The sequence below is a fragment of the Phallusia mammillata genome, chromosome 5 (assembly GCF_965637545.1).
Source record: "Phallusia mammillata chromosome 5, kaPhaMamm4.hap1.1, whole genome shotgun sequence".
Taxonomy (NCBI): domain Eukaryota; kingdom Metazoa; phylum Chordata; class Ascidiacea; order Phlebobranchia; family Ascidiidae; genus Phallusia; species Phallusia mammillata.
The window spans coordinates 6,045,280-6,062,788 of record NC_137256.1 but is presented as its reverse complement, the minus strand read 5'-3'; the positions used below and the strand labels follow the sequence as shown (position 1 = coordinate 6,062,788).

The window sequence follows — 17,509 nt, the reverse complement described above, 5'->3', positions numbered from 1 at the left end:
CATTTCAAGTAAAAGCTTGAAAAAATATGGCTGCAATTTTGTTCTGTAGTTTTTTTGTTTGCCGAGACAATGCGCGCCTGTTTTTAGTTTCACGCCTGAATGAGTTTTGTTACAAAGCGGCGGTACTGGAAGAAAACGAAAAGCGTGTGTTTTGATATAATCTTTCTGAAAAATAACGTTTGCAAAGATTATGATAACTTAAAAACTGTTCTAACTGTAAAAATTAGAAAAAATAATAACACTTTTTTCCAGCGAAATATGAGTACTTTTATTGTACAGCGTAATGTGTTTTTCAAGTAATTTTTGTTGAAATAAAACTAACATTTAACTTTGTCAATAGGTAACTTATTACAGCAGCATGCAGATTTAGTATAGATCAAATATTTTTAAGGTAATAAAATGCCACCAAAACGCAAGCTGCAGGTTGTAAATAAAGATGCATCATTTTCTGGTGATTCGCCATATTCAAAAAGACCCAGAAGATCAGCAGTTAATCAGGTAATTCAGTTAATAAAGTTGTATACTTGTTGTAGTGCAAAGTTGAATAAATGCTTCTGAGGCCTATAACTATGTAAAATGTTTAAACGTTGGCCTTTATGTTTTCAGAGCGAACTAGCACAATCTATTTTCGATGTGCTAAAAGACTTTGAGGATGAAAATGGTCACCTAATTGCTGATTCATTCATGAAGCTCCCATCCAAGAGGTATTGTTGAAAACGATGCTTGTTTTCTCAATGTGTGGTAAAATGTTTTTAAAATGTGTGGTTTTCTTTGTAGGCAAAACCCTGACTATTATGAGAAGATTGTTGATCCAGTTGACTTGACAAAAATCGGACAAAGAATAAGAATGGACGAATACAGAGACATTGAGATCTTAACAACTGATATGCAACTGATGGTCAGCAATGCAAAGAAGTACTACCCAGTCAGTATTCTGTTCTAATAATTTTTGAAGATTCGATTTAGAGTTACTTTATTTGCTGGGTAATGTTTGTTTTAGGGATTCAGGAAAAAAAGTATTTGGCCTGCATCAGGAAAATATGTTTCACAAATTTGTGTGTGTTAGCTATGCCTTTGCAAAGACTAAAACTAGTTTATATCTGCTAGAAAAATCTACTTATGCATGGTTTTGTTGACTATCATCACAATTTATTTGCTACTAGCCCACAAAAACATTAAATTTTAAAAAATCATTTAAAAACATTTTTGAGGATTTCTAAGCACTATATCTATGTACCCTCTTCTGATATGATTCTCACATTGCTATAGGAAGACTCACAAGAATACACAGATGCCTGTAATTTGTGGGAGATATACCTGAACACCAAAGACAGAATTTTGGAGGAGGCAAAGTATGCTGAGCCGACCAAGCACAGAATTGGCAGAAGGGTATGTTCTCAGTTCATTTGAAATCTTGCATCCAAAATATATTTTTTTGTCAATGTTTTTATGTTGCGTTTCATCCTGACACAAATGCGAGTCATTTTTCCATTGGACTGCTTATATTTTTTAGCCCAGACCAAGACGTCAGTTTTCAGAGGAAGCAGCTTCCGATTTTGAACCTGTAAATATTTTGTTTTTGCTTCATCGTTTGGTTGGCGTGCTGCTTCATGCTTTTTTGCAAACTTTTTTAATCCTGTTTCAACTCCAGCTAACGATGAAGCTAATTTGGCCTTGGCTGCTTTTTAATTGGTTCATTTCGAAATTCCCCCTCTATTGCAAGTTGTTTGATTTTAGTTTCCCCACACAGACAATGTGTTACTAGCATGATGTTCACAGTAGATTAGCTGATTAGACATTGTCTACAAAAGCAACTACTGATGACAAGTGTACAGATTTGACAAAAACTTTCAAACCTTTATGATGATAATAATAAACATAAAGCAAGGAGTCAACTATTATGCATGTAGTCCTTTGTGGTTGTGGACAGTGGTGGGATTCAGCCGGTTCTAAAGAAACGTCTCATGAAATTTTATGAGATCAGCGAACCGGTTAGCATTAGTAGTTACTGTCAATGGACTTTTTGTAACAGAACTGACTGAAAAATATAACTTTTGTGATAGAACCGACTGACAAAAAATTTGAATCCCACCACTGGTTGTGGATATAACACGCCATGTTACACAGTCCTTTAAAACCTAGGTAGAAATAGTTTAAAATCGGGAGAACATTTGAAAAACATATTTTGTTTTTGTTAACCTAAACTAATGCAAATTTAGAATTCTTCTGTGAACGTCTGCTATCACTGGAGCGCTAAAACACCCAAATCCAAAATTTACTTGTTGTTGCATGAAAGCACTATGTATTTACACTTAGCTGAAATGGGCATGAAAACAATTGCTGAAATTGCTTCGCTGATTCTGTAGAAAACATTAACTATGCTTTTGCATGAGTGTGTGCTTTGTATTGCTCGCTTGTATTTGAAAATGTTTTAAATTTCTAAAGAATTGAATTTTATCTTCGAAATCTTGTTTTCTAGGAAACTGAAGTCTCAGTGGAGGAACTGAAAGAAATTTATGAATCACTTACAACTGAAGTTGATGAAAATGACCGAGTTTTCTCGCAGCTGTTTATGCAACTGCCAGATAAGGCTGTAAGCACATATACATACACCATTGCTCTGCATAAAAAACCTAATATTTATTAACCGTTTTCTTGCAGAATGTGCAGTACTATGAAACAATCAAAGAACCAATTGATTTTTTCACAATTAGCAATCGTATTGAAGATGGCAATTACAGCACAGTAAATGATTTTGAAAAAGATGTTAAAATGTTGGTGAAAAATGCGAAAGTGTTTAATGAGCCAGGTTCAAAAGTAAGTGAATTTTTAGTTCAAATAATAATGTCCTCATCACAAAAGCAAACAACATACTTTGTCACAGATTTATGAAGATGCTTTAAAAATAAATCACTTACTGAAGGAAAAGATAATTGATTTTGAGAGAGGAAAAAAGCAGGAAATATCAGGAGTTAAGACCAGTGCTCGTATTAAGTAAGATGTGAATTTGTATGTCACAAATGCCAATTTCTTAAACTTTGTTTTTATCCAGACATCGTCGATCTTGGGGAAGAACACCTGAAAAATCCATTGACAAAAAAGATGTAAGTATCTAAAAAAAATTTGTGTATGCTTGGATTTTAATGCCTTTTAACTTGTCTTTTATTTAGGACATGAAAGCAAAACATGATGTTTGTATTCCAGATCCCAGTGAAGATGATTTTCAGGTAAAGTTTTGTGTATTCACCATGACATGACCTTACACAAAAAGTGTTTGTAGAGGCATCCAGGCTTTTTATGACTGTATAAAATGCAGTGACACGAAAATTGACCTGTTTTGTATGTATTTTTTGAAACTGTTTCAAACACGATATTTGAAATCAGAAAGTGTTAAAACATTCTTGCGTCATTACTTAGTGTTTTTTTGGGTATTTTTACTATTTCAATGTAATGTTATGAAGATAATTTTTTGAGCAGTGAGCACAGCACATTTTGCTTTCAGCTCTTTGGATTTTAGGATCTTTTGGGGGGTCAAAATTCATGCACTACTAAATTGAGACTTATGATTGACACTCAGAAGAATAATGAATGACTTTTTATCCAGGCACTGTTTTACAATGCTGTGGTGAACTTCAGAAATCCAAATGGCCACACAATCGCCGATCCATTTGTCAGACTGCCAAACAAAAGGTTTTATCCAATGTATTATGAAGAGATTGAGAACCCTATCTCTCTGAAGATCATAAGAAAAAAGATTTTGTCAAGAAAATATGATGTATGCCATATGGTGTTTATTATTCACTCCCATATGCTATTTTTGTGTTACATTTGTTTTTTGGAATACTTATTAACATTTCGCAAATTTTTGACAGACTTGTACTGATCTGCAAGAAGATTTCAATTTGCTTTTTGAAAATGCCATGCAGTTCAATATCGCTTCTTCTCAAATTCACAAAGACGCTGTCTCTCTACAAAAGTTCATGACCTCCAAAACTCCTGACTATGCAGCCAAAGAGGTTTGTAACCAACATGACAAACCCACTGTTATATGCATTAAGAATGTATTTTTAGGAGGAATGTATGGAGGAAGAATCTGAGAGCGAAGATGAGGAAAATGATGAAGAAGAAGCTGATGAAAATGTAAGTTAAAAAAATGCTATGCAATTCTCATTGGTACTGGCCTCAAGAACTATAACACCAGATTGTTTTGTATCGCTGATGATGGCATAAGCTTTTGTTAACATTTTAAAACTATCCAGCTGACACTCTTTATGACTATTTTGGCCAGTACATTGGGTTAAAAAAATATACTTTTGTACACAAACAAAATTGGATAATATATGTCGTCCTTATGAACTAAATAAGGATGTGTTTTTTTACATCAAAAAATTTAGTGTAGATTTATGCCTATTGCCTAGAGATTGTTTTGATTCAAGTGGGTTTAATAAGTTAAACTTTTTATCTAACAGGCTACTGGCATTAAAACTGAACATGTAACATCAAGTGCATCTGACTCTAATGAAGGAAAAATAAAGGTAATAGTAGCAGAACATGTACTGTGTTATGTATTATCAGCAAAAATCCATCACATGCTTAACTTCTTATTTTTCAGAAGAAGCGAAGAAAAAGAAGGGCCAAAACCTCTTGTGACCTGCTCCAAGAAAGACTCCGAATGCTTTATGATTGTGTGATGGAAGCAGAAGATGTAGATGGTATGTAACCTACAAGGACATTTCTGGTTAATCGCCTAACCCAGTGGTTTCCAACTTTTATCGACAAACTCCTCACTTAACAATTCAAAACATATTCATTCCTCCCTAATAGACTTTAAAATTGGTCTTTCATCTATTTTACAGGTTATGTTTCCGGAACTAATTCGTGTCTATTTACAAACCACATGTAAAAATTGAAGTAAATTCTTCCCCTCAAGTTTTAAAATTCTCCCTTGGGAACCACTTAACCTAATTGTTAAGCCTTTTTTGCCATTGACTGACATATTTTGTAAACAAACATGAACATAAATTAATAGCTGGGACCCTGGAAGCTGTTATGAAAACCCATGATCAAGGCAAACTCACATATATATACAATAGTATGTAGGGTCTACTGACTGCATTATAGTGATCAAACCGGCCCAAAGGCCATTACTTAAGCAAGCCGTGGCATTCGATGAGCTTATAGCTACTGATTCGTTAACCAATCAAGAAAAATTTGTTATTAATTTGTATCTTATGTTTTTGTTGCAATTTAACATTGTATTGTGTTTAGGTCGTGAGAGGATTGCCTTGTTTCTGGAAAAGCCTTCCAGGAAAGACTATCCTGACTATTATAAGCTTGTGCTTGAACCTATCGACATGAAAACCATTGACAAGAAAATAAGACAGGACAAGTACACAAATGTTGAAGATATGCTGGAGGACTTTAGCCTGATGTTCAACAATGCAAGACATTACAATGAGCCAGGATCGGAGGTAAGTGATAATTGTCTGTAAAATCATTTGTTTTTGTATAGTTTAAATTTATGGGCATCGAAAATATCCAAATTTAACTTTAGGGTCCATACTGCACAAAAATTATATTAGGCCTATATGAATCCTATACTGTAGTCCAGTAGAAGTTGTATGTTGGTTACTTAGCCAATAACAGCTTGGTACATTTTTTATTGCTCAGAAAAGGGTTGCCACAGATGTACAATAAATTTTTGTTAAATAAAAATTTAATATAATGATTTGCTACAAAAGAAGGTGGAGGAACAATGACTTACAATGATCTGTAGTAACAAATTTCAGTGTTTGGTCAAACTAAATTACAATACAATCCATGTTGTGATACAGGTTTTTGTTGACGCCAATGATTTGGAGAAATTACTGCTGGAGAAGCATAGAGAAGCTGGAGCCCTTCCTGATATTGAAGAAGATGGGAGTCCAACATTTTCATCAAGTAGATCAACTGTAAGTTTATTCCACTAGAATCATTACCTTATTTGTTTGATTGTAAGCTGTTACTTAATTAAGTTTTTTACTCGTTTATTTGTACAGCTTATAAGAGAATTTTGGCAGGAAAGCTTACATTGCTAATGTCAGGCTGATATTTTTTGAGCCCCCCTGCACTTTAATTTTGCGTTTTCTGATTTTTTTGCATATGTTTATGTACTACATTTATATATCTCTTAAAATCAAAAACATTTATACTTCATTAGCAAGCGGCTTACGTTATTTTTTAACACCTCAACATGTGATTTTTGATTGTAGAAATACTGTATAATATTTCTGGTAGCAAATAAAATAAAAACATTGTGTGGACCTTACAGAAAAAGAACACTGATTCTAAGTTGGAACAGTTGTTCGCTTCAGTTCGAGATTATCAGGATGCGACAAAAAGAATGATTTGTGATATTTTCATGCAACTACCAACGAAACAAGAGCTACCGGACTATTACAAAGTTATCAAAAAGCCAATGGAAATGGACAGAATTCAACAGAAGATGCAGGTTAAATACAAAAAAATGATTTTGTTTCTAAATCTGTTTACTGTGTGAAGCATTGGTTTTTAATTTAGTGATGGGACGGGTACCCGGTACTCGGTATCGATGGTATCGAACGATTTCAGTGGTATCGATACTCGTACTCGGTATCGAAATATTTTGTCCCAGTTTTCGATACCAACATGCGAGTACCGAAGGTCGGTTTACAACATAAAAACACAGGCAACTTTATGCCAAATTTGCTTTGGACAACACAAAATCGAGAAAAAGTTCCGCCCGGTTACGTATATTTTTTTCGCTATTGTGTGGAGATTACATTTTTCGGCATGTGTGTGTGCACACCTATACCCCGACTATGGTAGATAAATTTGCCAGTGATTTATAACTAAGTACAACAATGTACTTAAGTACTCGGTACTCGGTATCGAAGGTATATACATGTGGTACTCGTACTCGGTATCGGTACTCGCTTCAAAACCTGGTATCGTCCCATCACTAGTTTTTATGTAAAGAATTAATTTAATTGACAAAAAGAATTTAGAACTATGCAAAAGCATTGAGCCAATGAATGATTAGCTGCAGACAGTGCACTCTGTTTTGACCTATAAGCTCTCATCAGTGCAAATGATGACAATAGATTGGCTGTATCAGCTAGTGTAGCCATCCAACGGCACTCCAGTTTGTTGGGAGTAACAGGTTAAAAACCCATTCCTCACCTAGTCTGTGTGATGCCACAACTGGGCATATTGAGAACTAACTTACCCATTTATTCCATTCAAAGACAAAAAAAGAATGAACAAGTAGAAAAAAACATGATTTGTTACAGGGTGGACATTATGTTAAACTGGATGAAATGTTACTGGACATGCTTCTCATGTTTGAAAACGGCTGCACATACAATGAACCTGGTTCTGTTATCTACAAGGATGCTCTGATCTTGCAGGTTAGCATTTTCACCCAAGTCGCAAAATGACGAAATAATTATATTCAGAAATTTTAGCAAAAATTGTATATGCAAAATTTTGTTTTATTTTTGGTGACATAATTATAGTAATTTGAACTTTAACGTTTGAGTATCTTATTTTTAAATCTGTTTAGCATGAATAGGCAGTGTCGTTGTGAAAAGCATTCAATTTTATTCTGAAATGTCACATATAATGATAGCTTGTTGAAAAAAATGTCATTTGTAATTAAAGCTTCAATTGCAAAAACAAAGTTAAGTTTTTTAATACTATTTTTTCTACATAACCACAAAACACATTGAATTTTTTAAGGTGATTACTTTGGCCATCGTAAAAATAGTTCAACGATTTGTTAATTGCAATAATAACACACTTGTTTGGTATTTTAGAAAGTTGCTTTGGAGACATTTTACAAACTAGAGAAACCAGAAACTTTAACACCGCCGGCTGAGATGGTCAACGAGATCATGACCAATTTGTTTGTATCAGTCATGGGACATCAAGATGAAAGTGGAAGGTATGTTTCTATTTATGAACACTTACTTACAAAATCCTTAACATAACATTTAACAAATCTGTTAAAATGTTGCAGGTGTTACAGCGAGTCACTCAGTGGTCAACAAAATGAAGGTGAGAATAACAATGATGTACGATTATTCTTGTCGTGTCATTGCCAGAATGTGTCTTATTTGTATTAAAGCCAGATGTGTGTAAACTTAAGCTTACCTTATGATCTTGCCTAGGGGTATAAAGCACCAAACCAAGGGTTTTGAAATAAGACTATAAAACACAGACTCATACTCATAGTTTTAGCATGATTTAGAATATATATTTTTTTTAATAACATGCATAAAACACCACCAGATATTTAAAAGACTGTCAATTGTTGGGTATGGCCCCAAAAGGTTAAAAAACACTTTCAGCTGACCAAAAATACAGTAACAAGTCGCAATTTAAAAATTTTTAAAAAAACTCGTTAACAATTTAAACATCATTTTAAAGGTGAAGTTAAGCCATTGCCTGGTCAAGAATCAGATGGTGATCACCAAACTCTACAAACTGTGCAAGGTGTGTTTTTAAAATGTTTGCCGCCTGACGATTTGATACTGGGTATCTCCATTTCTAAGTTAAGCATTAAGAGATCATAAAATTTTTTATGCATTGCAATATGGTGCAACATACATGTATTTGTATTTATTGTGTCAAATAGACTAAAAATAAATAATTGTCAACCTGTCACAGTACACAGCTTAAAAAGGTAAAATTGGGACACAGTATTTTAAAAATGAAAAAAAAAACTAAAAAAAATTCAGAAAAATTGTTAATTTGTATGTGTGTGATCACAGCAGAGTATACTTAAACCATTTGTAAGCAAAACCTAGTTTCATTTTTAACTAATGACATCTACATTACAAGATTGTAACTTTTGTTGTTTTAGTGAATGAAGGTGCTGAGAAGCTGACATTGGAAGTAATCAGGAAAAACTTGAGAAACCGTCGATACAAAAGGCTAGACGTGTTTCAGGAACACATGTTCGAAGTGTTTGAGAACATAAGAAACACCAACAGAACTGATTCTGAGGTTAGCATTACATAGAAGTCGCCTTTTTTCCAAGATGCAATTCTACATGTCAATTTTTTCAGACTTATGAGGATGTGGTTGAGCTTCAGAAGTTTTTCATTCGGATTCGAGATGAACTTTGTAAAAATGGTGAAACACTGATGTCAACTGCACTTGCCTTCACTGCAAAAATGTTGGATGCTGAATTGGACCAAGAGAAAAAGGTACAGCATATAACCTGGATCAAAACTATGTATCAGCTCACTGCCTTTAGTGTAGTTTTTTAACATGCTAGAGAAATATTTTGTGTAATTATAATTTCTTGCAGGAGAAATTACCATTGGAAGCGAAAGAAGATGAGGAGATTAGGGAAGAGGGAAAAGAATTGAGAGAAAAGATGCAAATGTCAACCCAAGCTGAAGAGATGGACATACAGGTTTGTTGGCCAGTAGTTTTTGGTCTGACCTCTCTTACCCCTATGTAAAACAAACTTCTGATTTTTAACCTTTTTTCCGCCTAAAGGCAAGCAGACAAATTCATTTACCCTATTTAAACAAACTAAAATTGTGACATTACAAGATTATGTTGCAGAACACAAAAATGATGATGTAAATACCCTGGAAAGTCAAACTACCCACATGTTAAGAATCTCTGTTTTAGGAGAATGTGTGACTGGATGAAGTTAAAAAAAACATGTTTTTATTACTATGGAATACAACACTGCAAATATGAATATATTCATGCATGTAAATTTGTCCATGTTGAAAGGGGTCATGCAAAATTTTTAGTAATGGGATACCGGGTAGTGTAGTGTTGTACTGAGTTGTATATCACTGGCTAATTTATCTGCCATGGTCGGGGTACAGGTGTGCACACACACACGCCGAAAAATATAATCTCCACATGATAGCGAAAAAAATACGTAAACTGGCGGAACTTTTCCAATTTTGTGCTGTCCGAGCAAATATTGGCATAAAGTTGCTCGTATTCTTATAGTGTAAACTGACCTTCGGTACTTGCACGTTGGTATCGAAAGTTGAGACAAAATATTTCGATACCGAGTACGAGTATCGATACCACTGAAATCGTTCGATACCGGGTACTCGTCCCATCACTAATAATTTTGGCTTTAAAAATTGTATGATATGTACAAATATTAGTGATTATAATGGACACAAACTCATAAACGCTAAAATACTGAATCAAGCTGTGTGAAATCTTAGCTTACTTTATTTTTCTAAAACTTTGTGTTATCAGGGCACAAGATACAATGTTGGTGATTTCGTCTACGTTGAAAATCCTGAACCACTGAAGCCTCACCACATAGTGTGTATTGAAAAGCTCTACACAGATGACACTGGAGAACGTAGACTTTATGGCGTTTGGTTTCTAAGACCTGAAGCGACCTACCATTTCCCATCCAAGAAGTTTATGCTAAAAGAGGTAAATTTCATGGAATATTTGCTCATACTTTGTAATGGTTGTGGTTCATGTTGTTTCGTTTCAGGTTTTTAAGAGTGATTACTACAATACGGTACCTGTGTCGCTTATAAGAGGAAGGTGCTTTGTTATGCTGGGAAAGGATTACTTCAAACTGAAACCAAATGGTAAGGACCATGAAATGGGTCATTCTTTTATTTGAACTTTTTTTATCAGGTTTTTATTCACTCTTCTTATAACTTTCCTTTGCTATGGCTTATTTTAAAATCACACCTTTTTCCAAGATCAATTTGACGTAGTTTCAGCTCTTCACAATCTAATAGCTCAATCGTGCTAATTTCAAGTTAAAGAGAGTAACTGTGTATGTTGAACTACTCCTGCAAAATACATAACTTTTTGTCTCATGCTGGGGTATTATACTTTACAACAGGTGGTTACTAAGTCGCCATTTTTATGACAGCATAGAATGACATTTGCGACTGTTTCCTTCACAGGGTTCCAAGATGAAGATGTATATGTTTGTGAGTCTCGCTACTCAAGCAGAGCAAAATCATTCAAAAGAATCAAGTTTCTACAACTTCCTCCAAACAACACAGAGCTTGTGCAACGTGAAACTGCTTTGCCTGTCATTCGAATGCCATCTTGCTATAGCGAAACCAAACCAGTAAGTTTCTGTTTTTTTTGGGCATAAGTTTTGTGATTATTATGAGACTATCTTTATGGTCACAGCCTGAGAACTCATTGGCACAAAGCAAAGGACAAATGCTTCTCACGCAAGGAATAGATCCAGCTTGGCCAACTGATGAAATCCCCAAGGAAAGAGAAAACATTAAGACTGATGCTCAGAATCCACATAGTGAAGGTACTTGTATGGACTATAGAAATTGGCCAAGTTTATTGATAAATTTGTGTTGAATGCTTGGGCAGGGTAATACATAATGCTTAGTTAAATGCTGCCAAACATCACTTATGTTGAAATAGGTAGTAATTGATTAACCACCTTTTTCTGCTTTTACGCCTTTCTTTTTTTATCAACTTATCCCTTTATGGAATTTCTATCATTTACTGTAAATAGATTTTTAATCATTCATTCCGGTAGTGCAACTTTTTTCACAATATTATGTAATGATTTAAATTTCCCCTATAACTCTAAAACTAAACTAACCACTGTCATTAACTGGAAAAAAAGTATTAATGGCAGCTGTGGTAAAGGTATCCTAAACAGTCCTCTTAAAAGTTATTTACTGCTTCCACTGAATCAAGAAGACTGAATGTCAAGGCATTTTTGCATTACAATTGGCAAGGCATTATTGCATTACATACTCAGTCCACCTTTACATAAATGACATATTGTATATTACAGCTACCTACTACAGCCAATACTTTATCAAGAACATGTGGATCAAGTTGGGAGATTGTGTGTATGTGAAGCAGTCAAACTCACATGAAACCAAGGTGGGCATCATTACAATTACACATAAGGTAACAATCTAAGGTAAGACATTGTTAACGGATGTGCGCTTGTATTTTAGATATCTCGTGTGGAGCGTTTATGGACAGACAGCCATGGGAATGTATGGCTTCATGGTCCATGGTTCGTGCGCCCAACTTCTGTGGAACACGAGCCAACTAGGATGTTTTACAAGTATGTTTGTTTTTACAGTTAGGTACACAATACACAATTTTAAATATTCTGGGCAAAAAGATACGAGCAAGCAGGGTTTTTTTAAGGTTTGGTTTGGGTGACCGCTAAGTAGTTTTAAGAGACCGCAAGTGTTCATTTAAATACCAAAAAATAGCCATATTTGCAAAAAATAGCCATAAGTCCAAATTTTGTGAAACCGCTGGAGAAATTAACACCTTAAAAAAAACACTGCAAGCAAGTATGAGTGTCAAAGTGTGGTATAAAAGTACGCTGAACTGAAATGGACTGTTTGTGCTTTCAACTATGCTTCTTTATGTAGACAATAGTCTGTAATGGTTTGTTTCCTTTCAGGAACGAGCTATTTTTAAGCTCCGTTGAAGACACATTTCCCATAGCAGAAGTGGTTGGCAAATGTCTTGTAATGGCACATAAAGACTATTGTGCTTGTCGACCCACCGAACTTCCTGAAAAGGATATTTACCTTTACGAGTCCAGATATGCTGACAAAATCATCAAAAAAATCAAAGTAAAACGATATGCTCCATCATTTAAGGTAAGTACCCAAAATCTGCTGCCAAATAACGTGATACAGTTTCGATTTGTGTTGAGTGATACAGTCAAGCTTTAGTGCAGTAATAGTCAGTTTTAAACATTTGAAACTAAACCCACCATAGATCTTTAGTATTGTATGGACAGAATGCATTGAGAAGTGTAGTTGCAGGTAGTGGTATAGATACTGTACAGAAAAGAGTTCAGAATCTAGTGTTCTTTGGATGGGATGTATTTTGTTCTTACAGATGGAAGGCTCAAAGTCAGGCACCAGGTATTATTACTGGGAGCTAATCTATTCATTACCAAACAAGCATGTAAGTTTACAAATTAAAATTGAATGCAAATAGTTGCTATTTCGCTAGGGTCATTTTTTAAGTTATTTATTTTTTTGTTCCATTTTAATCAATTTGATTTTTTACTGTTGTTTGAGTTGTGTTTGTATGTGAGACGTTCTGCTCTTAATATGATGTGTATTAGACTATAAGTCCAGCATCATTATGAATGTGTCAGGTTTCAATTTTTAGCACAGGCCAGATTTTCAGTTTTTTGCAAGAGTCCCAGAAAGCCAGAGTTATGTGCATTTTAGAAACACTTCACTGATCACTATCACCACTTTCAGACTTACTGTACCTGAAAAATGGTCATGCTTGCTCATTACTACATACTTGTTTTACTATTTGTTTCCCTTCAAAATAACAGGTAGTTGATGATGAATATTATTACTACAAAAAGCCAATTGTGGTGGAATACGTACTGTCACCCCAGCTCACACAGCTTGTTCAAAATGAACTGATTTCAAGAGAAAATGAGGCAAGAATTGAAGCTGCCAAAGCATCTGCTGCTATTGCCGAGGTTGGTCTCCTCTCAAACTGTTGTGTTAATACTTGTAAGGGCTTTGACTTGATTATTATCAATCTGCTGTGTGGGAGTGTATGTGTGTTAAAAAAGATTGGACTGTGTGATTTTCATCTCATGTACGTGTGTGCATGACAATGCTAGAATCTCGAACTTATTTGTTTCTAAAAGCAAATCAAAATTGTAAACCTTTTTTTTTTCGATAATTATTTGTGTTTTTTGCTTGCAAAATGTGTGGAGACAAAATTGGTTTGTTCATGTGCCCCAAGGGTGAAAGTTTTAAGGATTGCTACCTTAAACCCTATACTTCAAAATTGCGTTGTGGCAACTGATTCAATATAATCTTCTAGGGACAGGCCGTACCAATGCAAGGATATCACCCATCTGTAAACCAACCAATGTATCAACAAGGGATGCAACCACAGGTTCAAGGTTATATACAGCAACAAGGTATTGTGCCCCAATACCAATATCAGGGGTACCAGGGTTCGCCTGCCACAGGGCAGCACCCTCACCCCCACGGGGCTCTCCCTAATGCACATTACATGGGGCAACAGTACACCCCCAATCAGGGGTTCCCGTCACCCCATCCAGGAGTTGTACAACATCCTCATATGCAACCTTACCAGAACTCACCACAACCTTATGCTTCATCCCCACACCCGAATATGATTGCCTCTTCACCGGGCATGTTTCAGGTTTGATGTTGTGTAAATATGGTCAAAACTGAAGTACAAGTGCAGTTTATGTTGAACTCAACGGCTACAGTAGCAGTTTTCAAGTTACAAACTGGGTTTAAAGACAGTGAACCTCGATTTAACCAGATTCAGTTAATCCGGATCTTTGCTAATTCAGACTTTGAGATACAATTGATTTGTAATGTGGTAAGGGTTTAACTAAACGACATCGCTTAATGCAGATCTTCGCCCAATCGGGGCAATTTTTGGTCCAAAAGGGTCCGGATTACCCAAGGTTTGCTGTGTATTTGAAACATTGTAAACCAGTTGATTCGGTTTGGCCCTGGGTTTTGTACACTGAAATTCGGATTATGGTCAACATTTAAGAACATGATCAAGCTTTTGTGTTTTCATATAGTCTCCTGACAACAGTCGACCATCTTCTGCGCATCCGGAGGCAGCTCCTACTCCACCTCCAAAGAAGAAAGGAAGAGGAGGACACTCCACTGGATACATTCTTTTCGCAAGTCACTGCCATCCTCGTGTGAGAGCCGAGAACCCTGACATGGCATTTGGTGAAATCAGCAAAATTGTAAGCAACAAAAATACCCTAAATCTTGATCAAAAGTATAATATGGAATAGGGATGGGCTTAAACTGAAAATTTTCTGTTTGGTCGAACACCGAGCATCTCACGTTAATGTTCGGTCCTCTGTGACAAACATTCCAAATTCCACGCTAGTTTTGTAGCTTTCCAAGACCCCTTACGTTACCAGCGGTGTATTAAGGCCCCAGAAGTACGTGTTTATGCACGATCTAACGCATTTAAAAGTGGTCATTTTTGTTCTGGGATACGCTTTCAAACAATAGATTCGTATCTTAGCAGAGCGTGCAGATGCAAATTTAATGCTCGGGTCAGTTTTTGCAACTCCTTGGCCGATCACCGAGCACCAAAAAAGCGATACTCAGTACCATGTACTCGGGTTCTGGCTCGGCTCGGCTCGGCCCATCCCTAATATGGAATACCACTCTCTTTTAGGTGGGAGAGGAGTGGAGAGGTTTAGAGGAGGAAAAAAAGCGAGAATATGAAGAAAAGGCTCGTGAACATACTGCAAAGCTGGAGGCAGAGGGCAAGTTAGTTGTAAAGAAGAAGAAAAAGAAAAAAGACGCCGATGAGACATTGTCTCAAACTTCCACACCCCAGCCAAGTAACTCTTTGTTGCTCTTTTGTACCAAATCGGCTCAAGTTTCTAAACATCATCTTTTATCACCATTAGGTCAGCAGTATGCGACACCGTATCAGCCCCAATCTGGTCAGTACGTTGCAATGCAACACCCACAGCAGCAAAGAATGCAGATGCACCCTGGTGGAACACCCCACGCAGTACAACCTGGTGCTCCGGGTTACCCCAGCTCAGCCTCGCCCATGACCCCTTATGGCCAGACTCCAGGACAATACCCACAACCGCAACAGGTATGTAAAATAGGATCGTATGTTCAAAAATATATTATTAAACAAATCATTATGAACACTATATACGGATCTGTTCAAAAGTTCGGTGATCATGGCATGAGCATTTGCCGAAACGTTGAACAATAAAGCGCTTTTTACGTCCAATTGGGCCGTTATTTTTATCATTAAAATCATTATGGCATCAAACTGGCCAACTCCAAGTGGATAAAATGTTTAATTTTTTTTTTCTCTTTTCTACATTATGTAAGTCAGATTTAGTGGAGGGCAAAGTACCACTAACTCTTAAGAAGTTGTTTCTTTCTTCTATATACTCAAATGTTTGTCTGTATTAAACCTTTTGCCGACATTCCAGTTTTCATTTTTCAGACTCCTGCCCAACCGCCTACCCTTGCCGAGAAACATCGTCTACGTAGAGGTGCGCTTTTTGTCAAGCCTCCCCCCAAAGCACAACGGGTCATGCACTCTGAGGCTTATCTGCGTTATATCGAAGGTGGTTAACACATTTTCTGACTTCAGGGAACGCGCATTATGTATTTTTTAAGCTTTTGTTGCTTTTAGGTTTGGAGAAAGGCAGCAAGACTGTGAGCAACTGGTCAAGGAGCATGAAAGTAAAGGAGCGTGATATTATCATGAGTCGAGAAGAGGAGGAAAGGTAAGTTATCGGCTGGGTTGCCAAGACAACCGTAAAACTATTTTTTTAATCGAAACGAAACAAACTCTTTGAACGTACTATGGTTTATCGATATATATGCTGTGATCGCTGGTATCCCGGTATGAATATGTTCATCTTAGTAAGGACTCAAAGTCATAAACAGGGACATTTCTCAGAAATAAGGACAGTACATTTTTCTAAGACATTGCCCTTCAAAATAAAGACCAATCTTAGAAATGGGGCGGTATGGCAATCTTGGTTATCGGCTACTCAAACTGTTAATAAAAATCTTTAGTTGACTCAACAGTAGGGCAATAACCCACGAAGTACTTCAAACGTTGGGACGTTTTACGGTGCTCATGGGTAGTATAACCCAGTGTTTTTTAACAAAATCACGATGGAACATTCAAAGTGGTGATAGTTGATATTTGCTTTCATAAAAGGAAATCTATTTACGCCCATTGTGTTAAACCAGTGCCTTTCATTGGTGTTCCATAGAACACTACTCAGACCAATGCATTTCTTGCGGAACACGTAACGACATTTCACAGAACATCAGCTAAAAAACACTGGTATAACCTATTATGGGTCGTTTTTCTGTTTGTATGTGTGCCTGAAATTGGCAAAATTTAGTTTGCTTGAAGTTAAGTTCAAAATCCTATACTTATGCCTGTTCGTACAATACTTAAAGAACTATGCCTGAGCTTTCAATGTATAACGATATATCACTTCCGTTGCAGACTGCCTGTCCACTGGCTTGGTAACGGCAAGGGGCAGCACGAAACAGCCAAATCGGCTCTTTGGGCTTTGCGTGACTATATGCTGAAGGACGCCCTTACAATCAAGCAGTCCCTATAAGCAAGACCTCCAATACACACCGTTTTTTCCATGTACGTGTTTGTATTTGCTGCTATCATTGTTTTGACACGAGGTGAAAAAACGGGACTGAATTCGTGCATTCTCCTATCTCTCATCCGTCAGTAACGCGCTAAGCACCGGGCGCAGTCAGACAGAAAAGCAATGGAGGAAATATAACGAACAAGACGACAACGAAAATGGCAGAAGCTAGATGTGGTAAAGACGTGTCAAGCGACTTTGTCAAATAGCAGTGTATTTTTGAGCCTTGTTGTTCGACCAATGACTTAAAAAAACGTTTGTTTTTCGTGCAAATACATGTATACTCCCGAAATGTGCAACTGTTTGTTATGG

At 36.3% G+C, this 17,509-nt stretch overlaps 1 protein-coding gene across 2 annotated transcripts; it reads left to right on the top strand.

The window, feature by feature from the left end:
* The first annotated feature begins 324 nt into the window (after nt 1–324).
* On the top strand, nt 325–17,496 carry LOC145230338 (protein polybromo-1-like). Of its 2 annotated transcripts, XM_080095734.1 has the most exons (40): nt 325–498; nt 607–704; nt 778–925; nt 1,270–1,389; nt 1,514–1,564; nt 2,480–2,593; nt 2,662–2,817; nt 2,885–2,994; nt 3,053–3,104; nt 3,171–3,227; nt 3,605–3,775; nt 3,873–4,016; nt 4,072–4,140; nt 4,470–4,535; nt 4,613–4,712; nt 5,269–5,471; nt 5,835–5,951; nt 6,311–6,490; nt 7,311–7,427; nt 7,836–7,963; nt 8,039–8,076; nt 8,449–8,514; nt 8,885–9,027; nt 9,090–9,230; nt 9,335–9,442; nt 10,264–10,449; nt 10,514–10,613; nt 10,941–11,110; nt 11,176–11,308; nt 11,810–11,901; nt 11,979–12,091; nt 12,443–12,644; nt 13,343–13,495; nt 13,849–14,196; nt 14,594–14,767; nt 15,214–15,382; nt 15,452–15,648; nt 16,015–16,138; nt 16,207–16,300; nt 17,041–17,496. In XM_080095734.1, exons 1-40 carry the CDS (start codon nt 400–402, stop codon nt 17,156–17,158), a joined length of 5,169 nt encoding a protein of 1,722 aa, XP_079951860.1. In that variant the 5' UTR covers nt 325–399; the 3' UTR covers nt 17,159–17,496. The 2 variants fall into 2 exon arrangements, with proteins under 2 accessions (XP_079951860.1, XP_079951861.1); XM_080095735.1 differs by lacking the exon at nt 1,514–1,564.
* The last annotated feature ends 13 nt before the right edge of the window (nt 17,497–17,509 follow it).

Coding starts and splice junctions, on each gene's coding strand:
- LOC145230338 (XM_080095734.1), top strand. CDS start 400: ATGCCACCAAAACGCAAGCTGCAGGTTGTAAATAAAGATGCATCATTT. Junction 926..1,269: donor ATGCAAAGAAGTACTACCCA/GTCAGTATTCTG, acceptor ACATTGCTATAG/GAAGACTCACAAGAATACAC. Junction 4,713..5,268: donor GGAAGCAGAAGATGTAGATG/GTATGTAACCTA, acceptor TATTGTGTTTAG/GTCGTGAGAGGATTGCCTTG.